We start from the raw sequence: 27,884 nt of genomic DNA, 5'->3' as shown, positions 1-27,884 counted from the left end.
TCCCCGCTCCCCGTCCCCGCCCCTTCGCGGCTCCGCTCCCTGGCGTGACTCGGCACTGGGAGCCCCGGGAGAAGAGGCCGCGGTCCTCACCTCCTCTGTCCAGGCCTCGGCCTTCCTGAACCTTCTCCTTTCACTCCCGGGTCTTCCCTTTCAGCTCCGAAGTCGGCGGCGTTGCGGCCGCTCTGTCCGCTTTCTGTGAGGATGGTGGGAGTGAAGCCGGTTGGGAGCGACCCGGATTTCCAGCCGGAGCTAAGCGGCGCGGGCTCCAGACTCACCGTGGTCAAGTTCACCATGAGAGGGTGAGGTCGGGCCCGAGCCCTGTGGCTCTGCCGGTCTGTCTGCCCGTGCTTTCCTTTCCCGGTCACGGCTCCCCTGCAGCCTCCTGGTCTGGATTGTCCGGCACTGGCCACAGGTCCAGGTCGCCGCTTTCAGGGTTAGGCCTCAGCTCTCGGGTGTGAGGCCCCGTTCATGCGTAAGGGGGTCTCAGGCAGACTCGGAGGCCTGGCCCCGCAGCCTTCCCCAGCCTAAGAGACTGCAGCCCGCCGCTTCTGAATCCTCGGATGAGCTCTGCTTTGGGGGATGGCCCACCCCTGTCTTTTCTGTGTGTGAGTGCCGCCCCTGCTTGCGCCCGTTTCCTTCTTTCCGGGAGCCAGCTGTCACTTGAATTTTAAAATCCACTGCCTTGAGTCGATTGCGATTCATAGCGACCCTACAGGATAAAGTAGAACTGCCCCAAAGGGTTTTCAAAGCTGTAATCTTTATGGATGCAGACCGCCACATATTTCTCCCACGGAGCGCATGGTGGATTCGAACTGCTGATTTTTTGGTTAGCAGCCAAGCCCTTTAACTACTGCGTCACCAGGGCCCCGCTTGCATCTTAGAAATTCCAAGAGCTTTTTTTCCTGACCTCTTTGATTCTGGTTATCCTTCTGCAATTTCTGTAAAGCCTTTGGAAGATTCATATGAACTCATCTGCATAGTGGTTAGTCCTAAGGCCCAGTTAATGCATTTTGAATTAAGCTAGTGTTGAGTCAGGACCCTTGGTAATCTATATAAGGTTTTTCTTCCTTTGTTTAGTATCTTTGTAACTTAGGCTCCCCTGTATATGTGATTACATGATTGCACAAATTATAGTAGATATATATTACAGGTATAGAAAGGTGGCTAGGCGTCTGGGTTTGACCGTACATACTCTATTTTTGACTTGATGATTTAAGAGGGCAGGGATCTTGAGAGATGTTCGACTGTCTTTGATAATTCTCAATGTAATTTATAGGTCATGGAGCTAGACAATCTTCCACATTGATTGTGTAATGTGCCTGTTGGAACTAGGCATTAGAATCAAGATTTCAGCCAGTGTGTGTTATTTACACATTTCCCCTTTGATATGTCAGAGCCTAGTTATGAGGATTAGAGGAGTCTCTACTTGATTTACCTTGCCCCCTCTGGTGTTACTGACACTTGTACTAACATGGAGAAATCTGTTACAGGTATCACTGTATATATAACCCATTTTTGTGTCTAACTAACTATGGAAACATAAGGCAATATTTTGAATCTCAGAGCAAAGAACATAGTTCCTGGCACATGGTTCAGTAAATGTTGAATCTTTAAGTGGTGGTATTAGGATCAGATAGTTTTAGGGGAGGGAGGGATGAAGATGAGAATAAATTGGGACTTATTTTTGGACTAGTCCTACACAGAATTGGAAAGGAGCAGTAAAGTGGATGTGTTAGGGTGTAATAGACTACCCATTTAACATGTGGACTTAACACATTTACTAAATTTAAGTAAAGATTTCATATATATTAAGACATGTCTAAATGAAATGTCCAAATTCTGTATGTTTTTCCAGCTTGAGCAATTTTGTAATGACTGTGGTTGTGCAGTGGTGCTAACTGAAAGGTCGATGGTTCGAACGTACCAGTCACTCCTCAGGAGAAAGATGTGACAGTCTGCTTCCATAAAGATGACAGCCTTGGAAATCGCATGGGGCAGTTCTGTTCTGTCCTGTAGGGTCATTATGAGTTGGAATCCACTCGATGGCAGGAGGTTTTGTTTTTTAATATATGTTAATATAGAGGAATACCTGTACCTAAGCTAAAGTGAAAACGGGAAGAGATGATTTTGCCAGGAAATCTCACTTTTGGTTCATTTTTCCAATTCTAGTAAATTGGAGACTTCATGTTTTTGTCACATAATGATACATGCTTTTTCTTACCAAAGGAGAGATTGAGATAATAGGGTAATAAGTAAATCATTTATTGATTGAAGGAAGGAAAGTGGGGTAAACATTGCTACTAAGGAAGCACTTTTCTATTTCTGTTAGTAATATGCCATTTAAGCATAACTGCAGATATGATTGGTAAAGAGTTGTGTTATTTATTTTTGAAAAAATAGTTCGGTGGGGTGAAAGTTTTTTTTTTTTTTTGTAAAAACTTAGATCAAATACGTAAAGTGTTTGCATTTATAGAAATTTTAGCACTCTTGGAAGTCCCTGCGACACCTCACTTCTGATCTCCAGGCTATAAATTTGGGGTTTTTCCACTGCCCCTTCCAAATGCCAGTTGTAAGCTTGGGAGTTCCCAGGGTTTTCCTCACCTCTGACCTGCTGGCTACAAATCTGGGTGTTCCTTCTACCCCTGTCAGAATACCAGCTGTCAGTAAGTTCAAGGGTTTCAAGTACCCCTCCCTTCTGACCTGCTAGCTCTCACTACCTTGGTAATTTGCTGGAATGACTCACAAAACTCACGGAAAGTTCTTTACTTGACTATTATTGCTTTATTATGAAGGATACAAATGAAGAGATGCATAGGACAAGGTCTGGGACGGTTCTGAGTGTCCATGTCCAAAAACAGGAAGCACTTTTCTCCCATTTACAAGGATGTCTTTAACCAACCAGGAGGCCAGTGGAGCTTCCATGTCCAGAGCCTTTATTGGGACCTTATTTCACAGGCATGATTTGTAGAATAAATGACACTTGGTGGTCTTTCTGGCCTTATTAGCCCCCACCTGAGTCACCTCATTAGCATAAACCCTCAAGTGTGGTCTGGAGGCCTCATCAAAGATGCTTCAGTCACTGGAGAATTCAGTATTAGACCCCCAAATGACAAACCAGTAAAATTCTGTAAGAAACCTTAATCAGGGTCAGTGCCATCCCATTGTAGACCCAGGGCAGTTTTCACCAGCACGTATTTCTTCCTTGGGTTGTTTCTACCTTTTGGCTGCAGTAATCATTGCTGTACAAGTATCTGTTTGAGTCCCTGCTTTCAGTTCTTTTGGGTATATACCTAGGAGTGGAATTGCTGGATCATATGGTAACTCTGTGTTTAACTTTTTGAGGAATAAGTTTACTCTTGAATGGTAATGTTAGGAAAAGCAAACATCTTATTTAAAATAACTAGTCAGTTCATTTGAATCATTGTAGTGTGAAAGTATAATATTGTACTTACTCGCTATTCTGTGTGATTTATTTTGACTTTTGACTGAAATTCCAACCTATGGTGGCTAACTAAAATTAAAGTGTCTAACCAACCAGTTGCCCTTGAGTTGATTCTAAATCATGGTGTCCTTATGAGTGTCAGTATAACTGCTCCACAGAATTTTCAATGGGTGATTTTTTGGAAGTAGATTGCCAGGTCTTTCTTCCAAAGTGCCTCTGGGTAGACTCAGACTTCAGCGCTTTTGGTTAGTGCGTTAACCATTTGCACCGTCCAGGGAACTCCAAACAAAGGATCTAGATAAGGTTAAATCATGAAAAGAGACAGTTATTTGTAAGGCAACTATTATTTTAGTAATATTTGTTCAGCTACAAATAGTGTTTTTTAATACTAGCTTATATGTGATTGGTGAATAGAAAGATGATGTCAGTATAATGTGGAAGTTCTTTTGGTTCATATGCAATTTTTCCTAGGTAATGAAGAGCAGGAATAACAATAAAAAACCTTCAGCAGGAAAGAGAAGTGAGCTTGTGAGGTCTTAGATTATGTTCATTTAAAATTGGTGGATATGACCAAATGACCCTTCAAAAAAAAAATTATCAATTTAGACTTTCATAAATAATGTTTAACAGTTATTGATAGCTAGGAATATTTGGTTAAACTAAACATATAGGGTTAGTCAACTGTAAATGTTCATTTATAATTGTGTCTGAGCCTATTTGAGGATTGTTAGATCAAAAAATCTACTTTCAGAAGCACTATGTTTAATATTTAAGAACTTAATAGCTATTTTCTCAGCTTTTTGGGGTGAAACTTACAGATGAAAATGCTGATTAAAATGTTAAGAGTGGAGAAAAAATCACAACCTGAGTTTGAGATTAAAACATTTGTTCTCATTTTATGCTTTAAGATTTGTTCTTCCTTTACCGTTCCTGTACTCTTAATGAGATATACATAGTGCACAGCCATAAATGTTCGATTTAGTAAGTTTTGACAAACCAACATACCTCTGTAATCAGCTTCCAGACAAGATACAGAACATCACTAGTGTCCAGAAGACCTGTCCCTCATGCCCCGTTCCTGTCACTAATTCTCACAAGAGTAACCTTTATCCTGATTTATAATGTTTTGCCTATATTGTAGTTTAAATGAATGGCATCATATTGTGTATTCTTGTGATTGACTTCTTTCCTCATTATTAGTTGTGAGATTCATATTTTTGCAGGAGGCTCTGTATCAATTATGCTCATTGCTGGATAGTATTACATTGTATGAATAGCCACAATTCATTTAACCTGTTCTACTGTTGATAGGAATTTGGGTAGTTTCCAGTTTTTTACTATTAGAAATATTGCTACTCTTAATATTTTTGCAGTTTTCCTAAGGGGAACATATGTACACATTTCTGTTGGGTACATACCTCAGGAATGGATTTGCTAGGTCATAGGGTAGGCATATCCTCTAGCTTTGGCAGTACTGCCTGTTTCCTTTTTTCCTCAAAGTAGTTATACCAATTTGCACTGTCACTAACAGTCTATGAGAGTTCAGTTACATCACATTCCTGACTTGATACTTTAAGCTATTTTAAGTAGGTATGGCTTTAATTTGCATATCCCTGGTTTCCTGGTGATTTAATGACATAGAACACCTTTTCATGTTTACTGACTAGATAACCTCATTTGTCAAGTGACTTTTCAGGAGTTTTCCCATTTTTCTTTTGGGTGTCAGTATTGTTTTTACTAATTGATAGGAGTCGTTTTTATACTAGAAGTATACATCTTTGATTGGATATGTTTTACAAATATTTTTCCCATTTTGTGTCCTATGTAAAAAGTATTTGCTTACTCCAAGATTTTGAAAGTATGTATTTTCTCTGTGTATTTGTCCAAATCCTTGTTGTTTTACCCTTCACATTTAAATCTGCAGTCTGTCTGGAATTGATTTTTATATAAGGTGTGAGGTAAGAGTCAAGATGCGTTTTTTTCACCCGTATGGATACCCAGTTGACCCAGCATTGTTTATTGAAAAGACAGTCCTTTTCCCACTGCACTGCTCTGTCACCTTTGTCATAAACCAGTGACTGTATAGGGGGTGGATCTGTTTCTGGACTCTCTTTTCATTGGTCAGTTTGTTTATCCTTTTAGCTATACCATATGTTCCTAATTAATGAAGCCTAATAATAGCTCTTAATATCTAGTAACGTTATTTTTTCAGCTTTGAGCCTCAAAATGGCTATGTCTGTTTTGGTATTTTCCCGTAAATTTTAGGGTAAGCTTGTTAATTTCCACTAGAAAAGCTGCAGAGATTTTACATTGACTCTAAAGATCAAATTGAGGAAAACTGACATCTTGACAATACTGAAGTTTGCAATTCCTAAGCATAGTGTGTCCCTCCATTTATTTAGATCATCTTAAATATCTCTCAGTGAGAACAAATCTGGAAGAATTAACACTATTAGATATTGAAACCTAATGTAAGCTGTAGTCATTAAGACAATGTAGTATTTATGCAGATATAGATAAATAGCCCAATGGAACAGACTAGAGAGTCTAATGCCAAGATTATGACCATTTATTTTATCTTACGTTTTAATTGACTAGTGCTTTGGAGTATAAATTAGTACAGTCTCTGGTGTTATTTTGCCAAGTGTCTGTTTTACCTTTCTCACAGGTGTGGACCGTGTTTAAGGATTGCTCCAGCGTTCAGCTCTATGAGTAATAAATATCCACAGGCAGTTTTCTTGGAAGTGGATGTACATCAGTGCCAAGTAAGGATGAGAACACCTTTTCTTTTCCTTTTTATTGATGAATCAGTTTGAAATTCAGCATTAATGTCATTTATCTCCTTATGCACATGGCACTTATTTCTTTGAAGTTAAGGAAAATGTGTTGGCGTGATTATTATAAATGTCATTATGGCTACATTATAGTTTAGAAGGGTATTTCTATAGTTCAGTATCAATTGTTTGAGGTTCTGTTTGTATTAATAGCCTTCTGATACAAAACTAACATGCTGTTGTTAAATAGGTCACTTGACAGTTCTATTTTACATTTCTTTGTTTATCTTTTGCAAATCTTGAATTATATCTTCTACTACTGGGGCATTGGCCGGGAATTCTTGGTCATAGTCTAATTTGAACTGGAGAGTTTGTAGTCTTACTTCAAAGCTGCATTCTCAGTGGAAACTTTAAAACGTTGATTTACTGTGACTGAGCTGCAGTGTCGTGGGCACATTGCCCCTGATTATTTGATAGTGCCAGCTTTGTATTTGCATGGGTAGAAATATGGGGGAGTTATGGAAAAAGAAAATTTTTGGAAGGTTTCTTTCACAAAATAGTTTTGACTAAGAAACAGCACTGTAGCTCACCTCCCCCCCCATTTGGGTGAGAGTCTGTGTTAGTTATACGTTTTTAAATGTGAGAAAAATAATGTTACATAGTTTGTAGTCAGTAGTTTGGGGATTTGGATTAAAACCTGCATTACCCATTTGCTGTTAAGTACTTATGTCACATATTATTGGACTGCATTGCTGCCCCTTATTTTAAGCATTCGTCGTCTCTGATCCGAAAGTGCTTTCTTCTAGAACTGTGTTGTCCAGTATGGTAGCCACTAGCTACACGTGGTTATTGAGCACTTGAAATGCGGCAAATCCAAGTTGAAATTGTGCTATACGTGTTAAAATACACACTGGATTCTGAAGACTTAGCGTGAAGGAAAAAATGTAAAATTCCTCATTAATTTTTTATATTGATTATGTGTTGAAATGATATTTCAGATACATCAAGTTAACCAAAGTATTTTATTAAAATTAATTTCATTTCTCTTAACTTTTTATTATGGCTACTGGAAAATTTAAAGTTGCATACATGACTCACATTTGTCTCACATTATAGTTCTGTTGGACAGCACTGTTCTAGAAGGCCAGTCATGGTTTTTTCACTTATGAGGCTTCTTGGAAAAGACATCCCTACATAGTCTTTATGTTTTTTTTTTCTGTAAACAATATAGTGAAAGCTTTTCATAGTATTTGAATATGAAAAGTTTAAATCACGATATTCAGTGTTACTAGCTAATTTCCATTCAGTATTTAGCCTTATAAAATTATGGAGCTAGGGCAAAATTTAATAAAAAATTTGTAATGTGTTTTAGATACACTACCATCCTTTAGAGAAATCTGTACTTTCTCTTAGAGGTAGTAGTTTGTATTGACAAATCTATACCCATCTTGGATACTCACTTTGAGAAATGGAATGTACTTATGAGAGTGCTGTGTAGTGTTGTAAAGCACAGTGTCAGTAGGAGAAGCTAATTATTCTACTGGATGAACCACTACAACTGATAAAAACGCAGGGCTGTTTTTCAGTGCAAGTGAGAGTGTAGTGTTGCTATGCCCGGTGGGGACCTCTCTTAGGAGTAGGTCTGCTGCTTCTTAAATTTCAATTAGGAATAAACTATTTGACATGTTTTTAGTTCATATTTGTGATATTTAACTTCCATAAAAATGTAGAATGTATATTCAGAATGGTTTACTATTTGTTTTAATTCATAACGCTGTCTAACATGCCACTTCTAGGGAACAGCTGCCACCAACAATATATCAGCAACACCTACATTTCTGTTTTTTCGAAACAAAGTGAGAATTGATCAGTATCAAGGAGCAGATGCTGTGGGATTAGAAGAAAAAATTAAGCAACACTTAGAAAATGACCCTGGAAGCAACGAGGACACAGATATTCCAAAAGGCTACGTATGTAGACTTATAATTGAAATCATCATGTGATGTTTTGCATTTGTCATTATTTGATTAAAATGAAATTGACTAAAACACTCTTTATACTATAAGACTGTTTTGATGTTTTATCTTTTACTGGTTCAGCATACTTTCAAGTAAGAGTTTTAAAAATAAATTCATTAGTTGATTATTGGGTTTTGTGTGTGTGTGCTGTAACTTGTTTTTTATCTTTTTTTTTTTTAATCTATTTTAGCAGGCATATTTAAACACTTGCTTTACACTCTTTAAAAAAAAAATGAAGAAATGTGCCTTGAAAATTTTTTCCACTTTTTGACAGTTGTGTAAAACGACTTGTAAATTTTACTGTATGACCGTTACACACTACACTCCCATTGCTGCCTGTTTCTCTTGTTTCCTTCATCCTTTTAAATGTATCTTGTCTTTTTTGGTTCTATTAAAACAACATTCTAATTACTGATTTTATTTTAGAGCCACATGTGAGTTTAGTTGGATGTATTTTTCTGAGTTTTAAGGATGCATTTAAAGAATAGTTTTTGAAAACTACATAATATGGATAGCTTGTAGTACAACATCTTTAGCGTTCAAAAGCTATTCAGGAAGGAAGTGAAATTCAGAAGTAATGTTTCATTAATATTTATACAAATTGGTAAATCCATATGAAAATATGGATTTAATTTTTCTTGTCATACGTTTGTTGCATTAATGGATCAAAGAATGAAAATTTAAAAAATAAGTGTTACCTCCAGCAATGAAAGTTACAGCTGATATATTAAAGCATTTATGTTAAACATATTAAAGCAGATATATGCCAGGGGGCTACAAGTCCTTTCTGTAAGTCCTTCAAATTCATGTCAAATAGGGAGAAACTGTAGTCAGGTAAATATGAGCGATTCTTTGAGGGGAGTCGAAAAGTATCTTTAGCTTGCGTTACTGGCATTAATTGTTTTAAGTTAGGGAGGTACAATTAGATTTTATTTAAAATAGAACTGTTACATAATAATTTGAAATTCTAATATCTGGTTGGAAGGTATCAACATTGTTGTATAAATAAGGGTAATGACACCTTTTGGAAAATTTTGGAAATCATTTAACTTGTAAACTGCTGTGTTTACATCTTTATATTTTTTTTCTTTTATTGCTAAGGATGTTTGCATGAAAAAGTCTTGCTGCTTAGGCACAGGGATACTTCTTACACATCAGCCTAGGGTGATATCAGTGTTTTGGCCTCGGGTAGGAAATAAGCAGGAAAAAATGAAGTTTTAAGAAATAAAAAATTTAGTTTTCATGCAAATGTTGTGAATAAAATGTGAAAAGCTATTAAAAACATTTTCATTTTTTTCCATCAGGTGTCAAATCAAGACATTAAAAGTTTTGAACTCTTCGGGCCTTACGGGGTTATTAAGTATTTAAAACTGGTAGTGTGTTCCCAAAAACATCATCGTTCCTACAAAACAAATAGAGACCTAATAGGAATAAGAGCCAGTGAATGAAAACCTGTATCTTAAATAGGTGTAACCGTAATCATTGAAAAAATGTATTGATAGTTTTGGTGAGAATTTGGGTCTCTTGGAATAGAGAGTCTCTTTCGTGGTTTACCACTGAGAGGCTGTACAATAATTGATTTTACCCATCCTATAGTTTTCAAAATCTTCGTTTGATTGGAGACAGTGAGAGGGTATGAGGAATTAAAAAAATTCTTAAGACTGATTAATTTTAATTCACTTTAATTTAAAAAGAGAAATACACGTATCTCTTTTAGGATGGGTTTGAGGCATTGCAAAAGATGAAGGTATGATACTCAAAGAGGTAAGACTCATATTAGATTCTAATTCAGAAGCAAGAGACTGTTTTTGTGAATAAAGTGTAACTTCTTGTTTTTAAAAATTGTATTAAAATTTGGAAAAAATTAAAACATTGAGTCTTTACCCTCCACATTTGCTAAGAGTAGATAGCCTACCTCATGCCCTCTAAGTGAGGTCTTCCTCTCTTGAGAATTTTCAATGTTACCCCCTCTTGAATCATACTTGAATTTGTATGTGTTCTGAATCTTGAGGCTTGTTGGTGTATTTCAGTATTCTGACCTCTGAACTATTAAATTCTGATCTATAGATATGTCATCCTTCATCAAAATAAAATCAAATTTTAGACGGCCCTAATTTATGTAGGAAGTTGCCAAACCCTTGTTTAACTTAAAATTTGAAGCATGAAAAAGTTTTCTAACTTTGCTGTGTGTCTAGTATTGGCTTTTTCCCCTTTGTTTCAGAAAAGGTGAGACTTACAAAAGAAGTCAACAGAGTACAGTAAACATCAGTGTAAACATCAGTATACCCTTCACCGATGTTTAGCAGTTGTTAGTATTTTGCTTTTTTCCCCTAATTCATTTTCTATCTAGCTATTTTTATCTTTGCAGAATCATTTAAAAGTAAGCTATAGAGATAAGTTATAGTTCATCTATAAATATTTCAGCATTTAGTTCCTAAGAACATTCTACATAACCGTAATATCATTATCGTACCTAAGAAGCAAATATTGGTACAATATCTGTGATATACATCCTAAACGCAAAAAAACCCCAACCCATTGCTGTGGAGTCAATTCCAACTCCTAGCAACCCTGTAGGGCAGAGTAGATCTGCCCCGTAGGGTTTCCAAGGCTGAAATTTTTATGGAAGCTGGCTGCCACATCTGTCTCTTACAGAGTGGCTGCCGGGGTTGAATCACTGATCTTTTGGTTGGCAGCTGAGCGCTTAACCACTACGCTGCCAGGGAGAAATTAAAATTTCCTTAATTATCCCCAAAATGTCTTTATAGCTGCTTTTCCCCCCTCTAGGATCAAATGAAGGGTTATGAATTGCATTTAAGTTGTCAGTTCTCCTTAGGCTACAAAACTCTTCCCTGCCCCTACTTTTTTTACTTTTATGACTGCCTTCTTTGAAAGCTTAGACTAGTATCTGCCTGATAATACGGTAGGCACATACCATTGGCATATCATTGTGAATGCTCTTAAGCCTTTGCACTGTGGCAAGTGCAGCTGAGGAACTGACTTTTAATTTAATTTATTTTTAAATTGCTATATGAATTGACTGGACAGCACTGGGTGCTCTGGGATATGTGGCTAGTGACTCATATTGGATAGTACAGGTCTAAATCTTCTGTCTTGTAGACTGTCCTGCAATCTGGATTTGTCTAATTGTTTTTTCATGATTGTTTCCTCATTATCAGCAACTTGATTACATAGGTAGTGATGTTTATTTCCCATTTCATACTTACAGAAGCATATGATGTCAAATTTTCCCAATGTTTTTAAATCATGATTTAATGTAACTGTTGAAATGTATTACTTGTTTAGTGTGTCCCACAATAAATACATATAATAATTATCCTAAATAATTCATCCATTTAGTTTAATTTCATCATTAAGGTATTGGAAGTATGACTGTAATGTTGTCTTCATGCCTGGAATCTCAGTCCTAGCTAGATATGGTATCTGCTGGGTAGGATAGAAGTAGAACATAAAAACGTTTAAAAGATCTTGTCAAAACTACCCTTTCAAGACAATTGTTTTCATGAAATTCAGGAATACTGTTACTGTAGTGAAACTTTGTTCTGTAGCCCTCCTTTTTTCCCATCCCCTTTTTTGGCTTGGATACTCTGTGATACCCTGACTAAGACATTTAGCATAACATTTTGACTTTGAAAGCATTTAGGTCTTCCATGAATAATTAGGGGACTATACTAATGAATTAGTACCACCTTGGTATTTGTTTATATGTGTAATAGGTTTCAGAACTATGTACACATGCTTTTGTGTACTCCGAATAAAAAAGATAATGAAGATCCTTTGTGATAGAAAGATGGACATGCAACTGAAGAATAATACTTGTAAACTTTCAGAATGGTCCTTGGTTAGTAGATGACATGGACACTTTTTAGAAAACTCAGTTTCGTGGTATCAACTCCATGAGAAGCAGAATGCCTAAACAGACCAGTCACTACAGAGACAATAGGGAAGATAGTAAAAAAAAAGCCACCGTGTTAAGGCCCGGAGAACTTCACAGGGAAATTCTACCAAATCTTAAAGATCAGATAATCCCAGAGTTACTGCAACTACTTAAAAAAAATGACAAACCGTTGCTGTTGAGTCGATTCTGACTCATACTGACCGTATAGGACAGAGAAGAACTGCCCCCATAGGATTTCCAAGGCTGTATATGTAATCTTTACAGAAGCAGATGGGCCTATCTTTTTCCAGCAGAGTGGCTGGTGGGTTCAAACCACCAACCTTTTGGTTAGCAGCCAAGAGCTTAACTACTGTGCCACCAGGGCTCTTTTGCAGCTACTTAAGAGCATATAAAAAAGGGGGAAACTTCCAAATTTGTTTTTGAAGTATGACATTGATCCCAGAATGTGATAAGGTTTGCACCAAAAAAGAAAGCTATAAATCAATTTCAGTTATGAACATTGGTGTACAAATCTTAAATAAAATTTCAGTAAATAGAATCCAGCAGCCCAACAGCACATTAAGAAAAAATTGGAGGTTGGGTTTATTCTAAGCCTACAAGAGTTTAATATTAGGAACTCCGTTTATACAATCTGTCATATTAATAGAGCTATGGAGAAAAATCATGATATCCAAATATGCAAAAAAGGCACTAGACAAAATTCAGTATCGTTATTCTTAAAGCATTTGTGTTAGTTTCCTAGGGCTACCATTATAAATTACCACAAGCTTTGTGGTAAAACAACAGAAATTTATTCTCTCTCAGTTCTGGCTGCCAGAAATCCAAAATCAAGGTGATGGCAGGCTTGCTTTCTTCTGGAGGCTATAAGGGAGAATCCATTCCATGCCTCTCTCCTAGTTTCTGTTAACTGCTGGTGGTCCTTGGACTTTTTGGCCAAGGAGTGATGCTGGATTGGCGCATCACTCCTGATTGCTGCCTCCGTCTTGACATGGACTTCCTGCTGTGTCTCTATGTACCCAATCTCCTCCTTCTTTTTCTTAAAAATGATAGCAGTCATTGGATTTAGAGTCCACTCTATAAATCCAAGATGACCTTAACTTGAAATCCTTAATTATATTTGCAAAGACCCTTTTCAAACAAGGTCACATTTTGAAGTTCTGGGGAGACATGTCTTTTGGAGGAGGTCACTGTTCAACCCAATACAGCATTCAGTAAAATGCTGAGTACGTTAAATGATACCACAGGAAAGCAATCAGCAAAATCCAGAATATAAAATAATCTACAGGTTAAATGACTATAGATTAAAAGAGTTTCCAGAAACATTAGCCAAATTCAGTGTGTACCTTTTTAAGATTCTTATTCTGAGTCTAGCAATTCAACTGTAAAATATTTATGAGACAGTTGAGGAAATTTGAACATTTGAGAGATTTGATAGTATTACAGTATTATTTTAGCTGTGATAATGATACTGAGGATCTGTTTTTTAAAAAGTCCTTATTAGAAACGCACACTGAAATGTTTATGAATGAAATAAAGATATTTCTGAAATTTACTTCAGGATAATTGAGAATTTGAGCAAGAGTTAGGAAGTGATTGGGCAGTAAAGATGAAACAAGTGGTCATGTTGTTGTTGTTAGGTGCAGATGAGTCGGTTCTGACTCATAGCAACCCTGTGTCTAATAGACCAAAATGCTGCCCATTCCTGCCCCATCCTTACGATTGTTTTTATGCTTGAGGCCGTTGTTGCAGCCACTGTATCAGTCCATCTCATTGAGGGTCTTCGTCTTTTTGCTGACCCTCGACTTTACCAAGGATGATGTCCTTTTCCGGAGACTGGCCCCTCCTAAGTTAAGTGGTCATGAGTTGATGGTTATTGTAGCTGGAGTGGGTACATGGGGCTCACTTTATTATTCTGTTTTTGTACATTTGAAATTTTCCGTACTAAAAATATTTCTAAGTCCTTATTTACAACTCATCTTGAATATAAAATCTTCATGAACATAAGTGTGAAGAGTCCATGGCCAGTATAAGAGGGAGATGGGCTTTCTTTGCATTCTACAGAAGTTTTAACTTACATGTTTTCCAGTGCAAAAAATCATTTTTTGAAAAGTAAAAATTGGTGTTTTATAATCTTAGTGTCAAAGAAATGGTTTCTGACACCCTTACCAAGTAGACCAAATTTAGGTTTAGCTTTAATAATTAGTGGTAAATCTCAGGAGAAATTCAAATGAAAATACTGTTATAAAAGTTTTAGTAATTATTTTAAAAGACAGAGAACATTTCTTTAAAATTGCTTCCTCTAGGGATTATCACAGACCTAAATTTCTTATCAAGATTTTATGCCAAATCGAAATTCTTGCCTAAAGTCTTGATTTAATTTTTTTCAGATGGATTTAATGCCTTTTATTAACAAAGCCGGCTGTGAGTGTCTTAATGAAAGCGATGAACACGGATTTGACAACTGTTTACGAAAAGACTTGTCCTTCTTGGAATCTGACTGCGATGAGCAGGTAACTGAATGCTCAATTTAAGGCTTGAGGGATTATAAACTTTTATGCAGTCTCTTGTAACTTTGTTATGGTCCCGTCTCATTGTTTGTGTGTCTGCTTCCCAGATGATCCTTGCTTTCTTTGCTTTTTATAACCTTCATTTTCTTCAGCCCTTTGTCCTTTGACTGATCAGACCTATCTGCTTTCTTTCTTCTTCTATCCTAGCTGCCAGGTGCAATAGGGAGAATTGCAGAACTCTTAGATTGGCCTCACTGCTGAGATGAGCCTTCAGCCACTCTTCAGTCCTTCTGCTCAACTTTGGTCCGCCTTCCATACTTTTCCCACCTAGATGAATTTTTCTCTGATGAATATTAGGTGTTAGATGAGCACTGAGCACTTCCTATCCATCTAGCTTCTCACTCCCAGATAGAGTATCAACAGATAATTAGAAGGCTAGTCTCTCCTGTTGTTGAGAATACACACAGCGTAATATATACCAATTCAGCAGTTCCTACGTGTGCAATTCAGTGACACTTATTATATTCTTCAAATGGTGCGTCTATTCTCACCCTCCTTTTCTGAGTTATTCTATCCCCATTAACATAAACTCACTGCCCCCTAAGGTTCCTGTCTAATCTTTCAAATTGCTGTTGTCACTCTGATCCCATATTTTAAAAAAACCCATTGCCATCGAATTGGTTCTGACTCAAAGCAGCTGTATAGGACAAAGTATAAGTGCCCCATGGAGTTTCCAAGGCACAGCTGGTTGATTCAAATTGCCGACCTTTTGGTTACCAGCTGGATGGTTAACCACTGCATTACCAGGGTTCTTGATCCCATATGGTAGGTCTTAAAACAGCATAATGCTTAAGACAGACATTTTTTTACTAGCTAAGCTAGACTATTGTTTGGTTTTTTAGAAGACTTTAGGGATATTTCCAGTTTAAGGTTTAAAGTTTATCTGGGAGCAGTAGTTTCAGGGCTTCATCCAGCCTCCATGGATTCAGAGAGCCTGGAGTCCAGGAGAATTTGACATTCTGTTAGCATTTTGCCCCTTTTGATCAGAATTCTTCTGTAGAATCTTTGATCAAAATGTTCAGGAATGGTAGTTGGGCACCATCCAGTTCTTCTGTTCTCCTTGCAAAGGAGGCAATTGTTCATGGAGGCAAATAGCCACACGTTCCATATCCTTCTATTCCTGACTCTCCTCCTTCCTTTGTTGCTCCAGGTGAATAGAGACCAATTGTTGTGCCTTGGATGGCCAATAGCAAGCTTTTAAGACCCCAGGCACTACACAGTGAACTAGGAGGTAGAACAGAGGCACTAAATACATTATTAGGCCAATTAACTGGGATGTCTAATGAAACCATGACTGTAAACGTCCAAAACAAGGAAGTAAATCCGATGAGGTTTTTGGTCGTATATAAGCAGCCTCAGCTGCTACTTTTTTTTTTGTCATGGTAAGTATATCTACTACACAACTTTTGCTAATTCAGCTTTTTACAGGTGTACAATTAAGGCTAATCTCTGTATAGCCTTTTTAGAAGACTTTAGGGGATATTCTTCTGGACCCCAGACTCTCTGAATCCATGGAGGCTGGACGAACCCCTGAAACTATTGTCCCAAGATCAACTTTAAACCTTATCAGGTTACTTTCAACTTAACTAGTTTTCCATATGAATTGGTTTTGTTAAATGAATTTGATTTTTTTCAAAAGTCTCTGTTCATTTTAATTCTGCGTAGTCATTATGTATATTCAAGGTGTTCCAGAGGACTTTTTAAAAGGAAGCTGTTATTGTCTTCACAGCTACTTATTACTGTGGCATTCAATCAACCTGTTAAGCTTTATTCCATGAAATTTCAAGGCCCGGATAATGGTGAGTAAAGGGCGGCTTTTCTGTAAACCAAATCCCTGTTTTGTTGACCTGTTAGCACATGCTTAGAACTCTTTAATAAATCAAGGTAGATATACCTTATTTTGTGAAAGAGTAACATTATGACATCTTAAATAGTTTTTTGAACAAGCCAAGGATATAAGTGAATGGACAAATGATGTGAGATCATCTGGGGGTGAAAGGAAGAAAAAAGCAAGTTTTACCTTATTCCATTTCTAGAGTTTTCTGTTTTAGAGTTCAAGTTTCTTCCTAATCTGAAAACTAGTGAAGTTTCTTCTGACTGTTGTTCTAAAACTCTAGGTTCAAAGCAACCCTTTAATAGAATCAGAATTGGGAGAGAATTATTTCAGATTCCTTCTATTAACAATGATAAAACAAAGGTTTTAACTTCCTCTTTGTACTCAGTGGTTTCATCTTTATATCAGTGCATGTTGTGATGTTGTAAACATGATTGTATCAACTTGGAATTTCTCTTTTTGTAAAAAAAAGAACTCTGTTTATACCTTCTCACCATTTTTTTCTGTTTCTGTTTTTCTTTGGTGGGGAGGGCTAGTTTTTTTTCTAATTGATTAGGAGACTAGTGAGGGCCCTAATTGTTAGATGGTATTACCTTCTCATTTATTATTGTAAATTTTTCATATATTGATAATGCTTCTTAGTGTCATTGTACCTTTGTTCTGAAAATACAAAATATTTTTTAAAGTAAATGCTGTGGAAATATTTAAGCAACGTGAATTTCTGCATATTCCGTAATCACCTATAAAATATAGGTCTTAGATTGTACTCTGAAGTTAAAGGGACATTCTATAACTGTGGTCTTACCCCTGAGCATGTCTTATTCTCTAAAATGAGATTTGGCAATTTGTATAATTAATTCCCTTTTAGATAAATATTCTCAAACTGAGAATGTTTTCCTCCTAAACAATAAAATGTAGCAACTGTTGGCAACCAGGTATGACCTACCTCAAACGTTATTTCTCTTATGAAACTTACATTTACCTCCATATACTGGCATAATCTACTGCCACCTTCCTATACCTCCACACCAGTAGTATTACATTTATCTTGGTATTTCTTTTATAGTTGAGGACAGGGACTGTGTGTGCATTTTAATCTAATATTCAGCCTAGTGCTAGGTAGGTCTGGAAGGTACCAGTAAGTGTCTGTTGGAAAAAAAAAAGAATAAGTGTCACAATACTCAGATTTCTCATAAGTCCTGAACATGGAGGTCTGCGAAGGTGTTTCTATGTAGGTATGTGTATACTTGTGTGCCTGCGTAGTGTGTGGTGTAAATATAATGATAAAGGGAAGAAAATATTGTATGTTTGTGGTTTTTAGAGTTTCATTTTATTCTACCATTTTGTAGGTCAGGGTCCTAAATATGTAAAAATTTTTATCAATCTACCCCGATCTATGGATTTTGAGGAGGCAGAACGAAGTGAACCAACTCAAGCTCTGGAACTAACAGAGGATGATATTAAAGAAGACAGCATTGTCCCACTTCGTTATGTTAAGTTTCAGAATGTTAACAGTGTAACTGTAAGTAGTATTTTATTCAGATATATTTAAAGGGTTTTTGGGTAACAGTACTATCTTGAGTATCGTATGTGATTATAAATAAGCCTTGAAAGTAGTTATTTGACCACTCAGTTTGAAATGAGTAAAAATATATAATTGACTAATTAAATTTTCTTTTTAGTTAATATTGTTGTACCCTGAAGAGGAAGGACAGGTTGATTTTTTAAAGAATTTGTGACTTTTTTAGTTTGTTTTATATATATAATGATGCTGCTGCTGTTAGGTGCTGTCGAGTCCATTTCTCCTCGTAGCAACAATGTGTGACAGGGAGCTGCCCCATAGGGTTTGCATGGCTATCATCTTTACAGAAGCAGATTGCAAGGTCTTTCTCCTGTGGAACTGCTGAGTGGATTCAAAGTGCTAACCTTTTGGTTAGCAGCTGAGTGCTTAACTGTTCACATCACCAGGGCTCCGTGTGTGTGTGTGTGTTTACGTACATCTATGTACATATATATGTATGCATATACACATATGTATATGGAAACTTTTGTTAAGTTTATTCTAGAACATTTATACTTAAACTGAAGATACTTACAGTTTATCTTTTATACCTGATATGTGGTGATGCATTTGTGAAGCCCTATTTACTTTCTGGAGCCCTGGTGGCGCAGTGGTTAAGAGCTCAGCTGCTAACCATAAGGTTGGCAGTTCAAATCCACTAGCCACTCCTTGGAAACCCTATGGGGCAGTTCTTCTTTGTCCTGTAAGGTCACTATGAGTGAGAATCAACTCAACGGCAACAGGTTATTTACTTTTCTAAGGAGTTCTGGGTTAACCCTGGTGACATGGTTAAGTGCTACGGCTGCTAACCAAAGGGTCCACAGTTCGAATCCGCCAGGCGCTCCTTGGAAACTCTACGGGGCAGTCCTGCTTTGTCCTATAGGGTCACTATAGGGTCACTATGAGTCGGAATCGACTTAACGGCAGTGGGTTTGAAGGAGTTCTGGGTGGCGCAGACAAGCGTTGGGCTAGTACTCAAAAGGTTGGTGGTTCAAACTCACTTAGAGTTGCCTGGTAAGATAGGCCTGGCAATCTGCTTCTGAAGTGTCATAGCTTTGAAAACCCTGTGGAGCAGCTCTACTCTGCACACATGGGGTCACCATGAGTCGGAATCAATTTGACAGTAGCCAGCAACAGCAGCAGCACTTACTTTTCTAGAACCTAGCACTGTTAATACTTAATGTAGTAGTTATAAATTTTACATTTTATAAAATAACCTAGAATATATCTGAATATTACATAGTGGCTGATACGGTTTTCTTTAAGTGATATGTTTTAATATTATAAAAATGTCAGTTCATAAAAGTCAGCTACTGTTTAGCGGTTACTAATTGCTTTTGAGAATTTTACTATGAAACTTAGCACATAGCCCTGCCTCCCAATCCTCCAGAAGAGGTGGCCAAGGGGGTTAGAACAGAATAGCAGAATAGCTAGAAAAAGGAATAGGAACCAGCACAGAGTCACTAAGAATAAGCCATGCCAAACTAATGTGATTTCTTTGTTTTGTTGGAATGATTATATTTTTTTATAAATTAGAAGATTGCTATAGTATGTATTTATTTCTAAGGAGGTGTGCAGTGGATTTCCATGAAATACGTTTAGTAGTAAGATGAATAATAATCAAGCTGACTTTTAGTATTTGCAGTGTTCTACCCAATGAAATTGAAGAAATGGTTATGTTAAACGGAGCCCTGGGTATCAAATATTTTTATGACTTTACTCAATTCATGTTTGTCATATATCCCCCATTAATGACATTTTGTTTTACTCAGTGATGGAGAGACTGGCATTTGTTTATTGGAAAAACCCTTCTGCCCAGAGGTCCTGATATAATTTCCTCCCTCATTAAGAATAAGTGAATATAGTTTTCCCTTGATAGGCTCAAGTTTTTATATACCATGTCATGACTTAATCAGAATTTTGGTCAGTGATGTTTGAATCAAGACACAGAAAGCATGCTTATCCCTTCTTTTGGAGGTATAAGACTAGAAGACAGTAGAAAAGGAGTAGGGTTCCAAATGACAGCTTGGATCAGAGGTCCTAGTCAAAGCAAGTAGATGAATTTTAAAAGCATTAATTATAAACTACTGTGCTTAGGTTCAAAGAGCAAATTTATATACAGATAAGCAGGAGGAGACCAGCTTTACTACTCATTGTATGTAGACTTGGAGTTTTTCATTGGCAATAGTTTGAGATCAATCTGTGGTTAGTTAAAAAACCAGCAAAAGCTGACTGATGAATGCCAACTAAGAATGAAAGAAGTGTGAAGCCCAAATCAAGAGAGCAATATTGTTCAGTAGATACCATCTGGAATGCTGTGTTTTAAAAAATGGGATAAACCTTGCAAAAGGATCTATGATGAGTAAAGCTTCTATCACTTAACATGCTGAGGGGAGTGTTTTTAATAAAGAGTTAATAGTCAAGCTTCAGAAACTATGGAGGGCACAGAATATAGTTGTGTACTGATTTCCAATACTATTATTTTAATCTAGGAAATCTCACACCCTTTCAACAGTTTCTATAAAAGAATTTAATTTTGACCCCCTTCATACCATCACAGTAAATTATCACAAATTTGTATATGTGGGTTTGTTATGATCTGTGAAGAAGGTAAGAATAGCAGGGCAAACAGTGAAATTATTAGCCCTATAGGAAAATTGTTCTAAATATTATATAATTTGGCTTAATCCTTACAAATTATGGAGGGCATTTTTATTAATAATCTAAGGAAATCAGATAAATTTAAATCATATTCATGAAAAAAGGAATTGTAATTTTAAATGTAAAAAAAATTTTTTTTGATATGTAGATATTTGTCCAGTCCAATCAAGGTGAAGAAGAAACAACAAGAATTTCATATTTTACTTTTATTGGTACTCCAGTCCAGGCAACAAATATGAACGACTTCAAACGAGTAAGTTTGTGTAAATGATATTTAAGGGAAGTAAAAATACAATTTCAGAGGAATAATTTTGAATACTTAGTCACAATATGTTTTTGACCATAAAGATCCAAAACTATATTATGTCATGAAATTTTGTAAGAATTCTTGTGCTTATGTTTAGCAAGTTCTCCTAATTACATCTAGATATTCAACTAAAATTAGAAGTCTTTAATAAAAATGATAATCTTCCTGATTTCATGTCTACTAATTAATGGTGTCTAAATAAGAAGTGTAAAAATGATAGTTTGGCTTGGCTATAGAAAGTGGTTAAAAAAAAAAAGGAAAAGTAGGAGCAGGGTAAATAATTTTTTGAGAAGTAGTGAGGTTTTAAGGACTTTGCTGATACTAAGATTGTGATTATCATTGTTTCTGAGAAGGAATGAGCTCAACTTTACTACAATGAGATGCTAAATTTCCAGATCTGTTTTGTATATGAAATATATATATATATATTTTTTTTTTTTAAGGGAAAATTCTAAGGTTTCACAAAGAATTGATAGGGTGCGTGGGATCTTTAGGAATGAGTTCTGATCTTCTTCTCATGCTCATGGAACTTCTAATTGCTAACAGTTCCCAGGGTTACTCTTAAATACACAGCCACAGATCATAAAAGAGATGGAGAGCTTACCAGTACAACACCAGTTGCTAGATACAGTTTAAATATGTTGCAGCACAGGGGACCCTGGTATCACAGTGTTTCTGACGGCTATGTCTGGCATGTGCTCTAGAACTTGAAGTGATAATAAGAGAAGGATTTCTCTAGGGCTGCCAATATCTGGGGGAAGAGGTACCCAACTAGCACTTTAGACTTGTATTATGTGGAGATTTGAGCTGTAGAATATCTCGAACCCTTATTCATTTTGGTTGTATGAACAGATCTCATTTAATTCAATTACAGAAAAGTTCATAAACAGTCATGGGCAACATAATGTCTGTTCAGGCAATATCCAGCCATGGACATGTCTGTGGTCCTGTAAATCTATACAGGCCGTCCCCAGGTTACGAATGCCTGACTTACGTATAACCTGTAGTTAAAACCAACCCTTGTAAAGCCTATTACGGGCAGTCCCCAGATTATGAATGAGTTCTGTTCCTAAGTCTGTCTTTAAGTTGAGTTTTTACGTAAGTTTGAACAGTTGGGTATAGTTCAGTTCGTATCTTAACGTTAGCTAGTCAGATGTTTGTCTTAGTATATAGTGTACCTTTTTGTGCATAAAAAACATTGATGAAACACTTCGAGACACAATAAAACATCTTCAATATCATAATACAGTAGAAATAGTAATGTTTTGATTTGCGTTGCAGAGTAGCACCTGTTTGTTATGAACCATTGCATGTACCTTGAATTTTGAATACAATAGGCTTTATGAGGTTGGTTTGAGCACGGATTGTAAGGGGTTGGACGGTAATAACCCAGGGACTGCCTGTACATATGGTATTTGCACAACATCCTAATCATGTAATGTCCTCTTTCACAAAGCATGTCGTGGACATTAAGTGACTCATAACTGTAACTGGGTGACAGTTGTGTGCTGTTGTACAAAACTTGAAAACCTTGAGAATGGATATGTTAGCAGTTGTGTTTCAGCTCTTCCTGTCTGACAGCATAGTAACTTTTAGGAGCTGCAGGAATAATTATGTGCTTAGATCTGTCATGTCTGCATTTTTGATGTGTATAATAACAGGACAAAAGAAGCAGAAATGAAACATTCTTTATGATATGAAATGTATCTTACTGGGAAAATATGTGAACAACAAAGGCTTTGGCTGCCTGCTTTGTTACTTTGCTCGTCTGAATTAAATGCCTGTTGACATAGCGTTAACTTTGCCTTGCGTAGTTTGTTTTTAGCTTAATTCTTTCGTAAGTCCTATTTGCCCACACCGTTAATTTTGTTGTCGTTTCCTCCTCCTCACCCTAGTTTATGCCACTGATGTTTGATTTCTATTTTTTTCTATAAGTAAGCAGCATTCTATATTTTGTCCTTTCTGTTTTACCAGCCTGCCATTTGCTTAAAGTTTCTCTGATTCGCATTTAAGAATGTTTCTGTCTTTGCTTTTAACATTCTCCTCCTACCCTTTCAAGCCTAGTCTTTCTCTTTTTTGACTACCAAGCTGCCTTTTTTTGAGCTGTGTTTAGGATAGCAAAGGTGTTGGATTGTGTTTGTTTTATAAGTTAGCCATGTGTTCATTTAACTAATAGTATATTACCTTACTTAAAACTAGAGCAGCAGTTCTCAAACTTTGGTCTCAGGACTTACACTATTAAATATGTTTATGTGGGCTATGTTTATCTAATATTTATCATATTAGAACTTAAAACAAAAAATTTTAAATAATTTATTTACAAGTAACAGTAATAAACCCTTTGCATGTTAAATTAATGTTTTTAAAAATGTATTTTCCAAAACAAAAACCAATTTAGTGAGAAGAGGAGCATTGTTTTACAATTTTACATATTTCTTTAATGTCTAGCTTAATAGAATTCTCTCATTGTCATATCTGCTTCGATATTCAAGTAGTTGTGATATCACATGTTGTGTAGCTTCTGGAAAACTCTGCTGTGTACTTGTAAGACAGTGAGAGTTTAAAAGGCAAAGAACGATTTAGCGTTATTATGAAAATAGTTTCGACCTCCCAGACTTCCTGAGAGGGGTCTGAATCACACTTTGAAACCACTGCAAGAATAATTTTAATACTGTAAACGGACCTCCTTCTCGGTGTTCTGGGCGTCTTGGTCCCCTGCTTTTAATGTTTGATAAATTTTAATTGGTTAAGTGATTTTATTATGTATAGTTACATTACATTTCCTTTTAAGGGTTTCTGAATGAGATTTCTTCTGCTTGTAGTCATTCATTCTCTTGTAGGGTTTTCAGTCAACAAATTCAGAGTAGGTAAAATTCAATTAAAAAAACCACAAGGTTTAAGTAAGTTTAACTGTAATTGGCCAGTTAGATCCATTTACAAATGAGTTTGGTTTCTAGTGAAGGAAATAACAGGTTACAGTACGGTACTTGTCCCTGTAAGTACTATGCTAGGTATGAGGTGTACTAATCATGGTCTTTCATGATTTCATTATCTTTCTATAGTGAACTTATATTTTTGAATAATGCACAAACATATGGAAAGTTAAAATTAATCAAAACTTTTTTTAAGTTAAGGCCTTGTTCCTCTACAAAATAGCCTCATAATATCCCAGTCCAGTAATCTTTCCTTCTTCCCAACAGTGGCTGGAAAATTAGGAGAATACTTTGTGGAGGAAGAGGGCCTTGAACTTATAATTCAGATAGAAAAATGGATAGTGATGGACACTCCAGGTAGAATGCAAAGGTAGGAACATGAACAGGAACATGGAAAGAACCAAGACTCATTTAAGGACAAGTCGAGTATAGCACTTCTTCCCTTTGCTTTTTTAGTTGAATTTAAGGGATTACACATATTAATTAGAATTTAAAATTTCAAAACAGGTTTGGCATACAGTTTTTCAGCAAGCGGGCAAAGTTTTGATACCTCTTTGTGTAGTAAAGAGAACTATACGAAATGGTTTCATGAAGGAGTAAAGTAGATTAAGTGTTTAGCATTTTCAGTTTACATTTTTGTTGTGAGTTGTTGCTAGATAATTTTAGCTTTCAGAATGCCATTGACCTTCTCCTTAAGTCACTGAGATGAAAGAAGCTAAGGTAATGCTGATGAATCTTGGACGTGGATAGAAATCTCAGACCACCTTGCATGCCATTGCAACTTGATAAGGTTGTCCTTTTAAGAATTGATAGACTAGAATAATTCTTCCACCTGTCTCTTTTTGGCTCTTGTTGTAGGCATCCTGCACAGATTATAATACACATTTAGGTTATTTGTTCTTGGGAATGAGCTCTTTGTGTTGCGGCATGAAAAGCTTGCCATTTTAATTGGAAGGAGGTGTTTTCTTTGCTACAGTATGCTGTTTACATGGATTGCTTTAGTTTAATACAAAAGCATTAAAATACATGTGTCTAAAAATGAGCAAAATTATAGGGGCTTCTGCTTCTTAGAAAGTGAAGTGCATGTGAAAAGCATAGCAGGTTTTTTTTTTAATATATCACCGTAATAAAAATGATGTTTTTTGGCCATTCACCGTTAACAGCTCTTTTTGTAACATTTTTGTCTGTTTATTTTTCAGCTTTTTTAATCCAACTCAAATGAACTAAAAACAGAAGACTTTTTAAAATGAATATAAAGATTGACCTTGTCTCACTCTACTCCCCTCCTTGCTTCTCTGCTCATCTAGCACCTGTCTGCTCTCACCCTTTCCATGTCCTCGCCATTGTCGGTGCAAGATTCCTACAGCTGCTTATCATCCGGATCAGCCTTCTTGTTACCTGTGTTGCCTCAGCCACCTCTCTTCAAATCCCATCCTAGTCATGTTTCTCAACTGGCCTTTTTTTTTGTTTTGGCCTTGCAACTAGGTGCCTTAATTTCATCACCATCCCATGTTGCTCACCTAGCTTTTTGTTCTTTTATTTTTTTTTTGCCTTTCTACTGTCTCGTATTTTATTTTGTACTACATTTTGAGAAGTTAGTATTACAATAAAACTTGTATTATTACAGTTTTCAGATTTAACAAGTTGTTGGATAAATGTTTTAATAAATTCTGAACTTTACATTTATTTTTTAAGATCTATAGAATCATTTTGGAAATTAATATCAACAGTTTTATCAATTTTTTTTACTAGTAGAGCCCTGGTGACACAGTGGGTTAAAGCAATCTACTGCTAAGTGAAAGGTCAGCAGTTCGAAACCACCAGCGGCTCTGCAGGAGAAAGATACGGCAGTCTGCTTCTGTAGAGATTTACAGCCTTGGAAACCCTGTGGGGTTGCTATATGTTGGAACTGACTCAGTGGTGGTGGCAGTATAATATATTGATTAGGCTATAGTGGAGGGGTGTGGGTTTTCTTTTCTCATTGGAATGTTAGACCAAAAGTCTTTTGATAATTGGTATGGGCATATCCTCTGCTTTTGCCTACCTGCTGTGCACAAAGCCAGCCGAAGGACTTGTGGACTGAATGTTAGGTGGGCTTAAAATATTGGCATAGAAGTCAGTAAACTCTTTACTGAATAAATACCTTTGACACCTAATTTTCATGTACCTAGAATTTTGTCTGTGGTGTAATATACAGATTTAAGAATAAATAAAAGAACTTTATATCTGGGGTGAAAAAATCCATTTTGGAATGCTGAATTTCTTCTTTTTTACAGAGAGTACACATCGGCAAGTTGAGAGTTATCAACCTGTGAAATAGTATGCAGATTTGTATCTCCTGTATCACATCTGCTAAAACTTTAATTTTTAATATTAGTTGTTTGGGTTTTCTTTTGCTTAATCTAATAGCTCCGTGTTTTGTGTGTTCTCCAGATAACGATCAGTACTGCTTTCTCATACAAATGGTGCTCCTCTCCTTTCAAATCTCTTAAAACCTGAATTTCTTACTCATATCCACATTCCCCTTTTATGAGGCTATCTCTTTAGCCTCCTTCTGACTTACTGGGCTTTCTAACGTGGTGTCCTTGGACCAGAGAGGAGTTCTTTAAAGTAACAAAAGTGGTTTTCCTTGAAGTGGGGGAAAAAGCATTTCTTCTAGCACCGTGTGGTTGGGAATTCAGTGGAAAAGGTTTTTATAATCTCATTGGGTGACAGTGACCCAGCTGTGTTCTGTTTTAGACCAGACATATACTCGTGACCTTTATGAGTTTTGCTTGGTACAAACACTACCATTTGGAACAGAATCCATTTACAGTATGAAAACTACATTTACAAATGTACCTAGAAATCTTTTTGTATACAAATAGGTATTCAGTAGTATCTCTGAAGTAGATTTCTTTAGAGGCATTTCTGCTATGAGGATATGTTATCTAATGATAACTGTAGGTTTGAAGTAAATTATTTGATTAGAACATAGTTTTAGAACCCTCTCATAGAGTTTATTTTCTATACTTGTTGGTAAAATTCAGGGCTATTCTTTACATATTTTCATGCCGTGACATTTATAGCAATTTTAATTTTTTTAGGAAATACTTTACAACCCTCACATACAGAAGTTTTTAGAATCATTGCTAAAATCAAGGTTTATTCTCTACATTTTTCTAGTACTACATTTATTCGAACCAGGATTTAAAAAAAAAAGAAATGAAAAATTAGTCATCTTTAATCTATTTTATTGTATCTGCATTCTGAGGAGAAAATCTAGAAACCTGTTATCTTGGGCATGAAGACATAAGTTTAGCATACTCTCTTAATTCCAGATTATTTTGTGATTGACATCTGATTTCTAATTGCCTAAATATAGTATGCCAAATATGTTTCACTCATATAGCAGTATCTTTTTTATTAACTTTTCTAAACCGTCAACCTTGTTTTGAAAAATTGCATTACTTTTTTTTTTTTAAAACTGTGGGAAACCAAAAATAGCCTGCATGTGTTTTATTTTTAATTCCTTGAAGCTTGGTTTGGGGGGGCAGGGGGGGTGATCACAGTTTGCTTTAATGATGAAAGTACACTGCATGCCAAAAAAGATTCAAGGATAAAGATTATACCAAGTTTTAGAAGAGAGTACCATGTTGGTATTTTTTTTTTAAATAACCTGTATTTATAAATCAATATAATGTACATAAAAAGTTATTTTTGCTTTTCTAGGTAGTTGGCAAAAAAGGAGAAAGTCACTAAGGTACAGAAGACACTGGAAGACCGTATTGCAATCAGATCTGCAGCTCCTGGATAACTGCTTGATTCTCACCAGAGACTGTCAATGTTCCATTTATTGCCATTACCAATAAATCATTGCTTTTGTTCA

General features: G+C 36.2%; 1 protein-coding gene across 1 annotated transcript; it reads left to right on the top strand.

Annotated features, from left to right (window-relative positions):
- Positions 1-27,884, top strand: TXNL1 (thioredoxin like 1). The gene is made up of 8 exons (XM_049900929.1): positions 1-299; positions 6,111-6,207; positions 8,013-8,186; positions 14,541-14,663; positions 16,450-16,519; positions 17,904-18,076; positions 20,925-21,029; positions 27,728-27,884. Exons 1-8 carry the CDS (start codon positions 202-204, stop codon positions 27,755-27,757), a joined length of 870 nt encoding a protein of 289 aa, XP_049756886.1. The 5' UTR covers positions 1-201; the 3' UTR covers positions 27,758-27,884.

This window comes from Elephas maximus, chromosome 11, assembly GCF_024166365.1.
Source record: "Elephas maximus indicus isolate mEleMax1 chromosome 11, mEleMax1 primary haplotype, whole genome shotgun sequence".
NCBI lineage: Eukaryota > Metazoa > Chordata > Mammalia > Proboscidea > Elephantidae > Elephas > Elephas maximus.
This window is presented reverse-complemented; position numbering and strand designations above follow the sequence as displayed.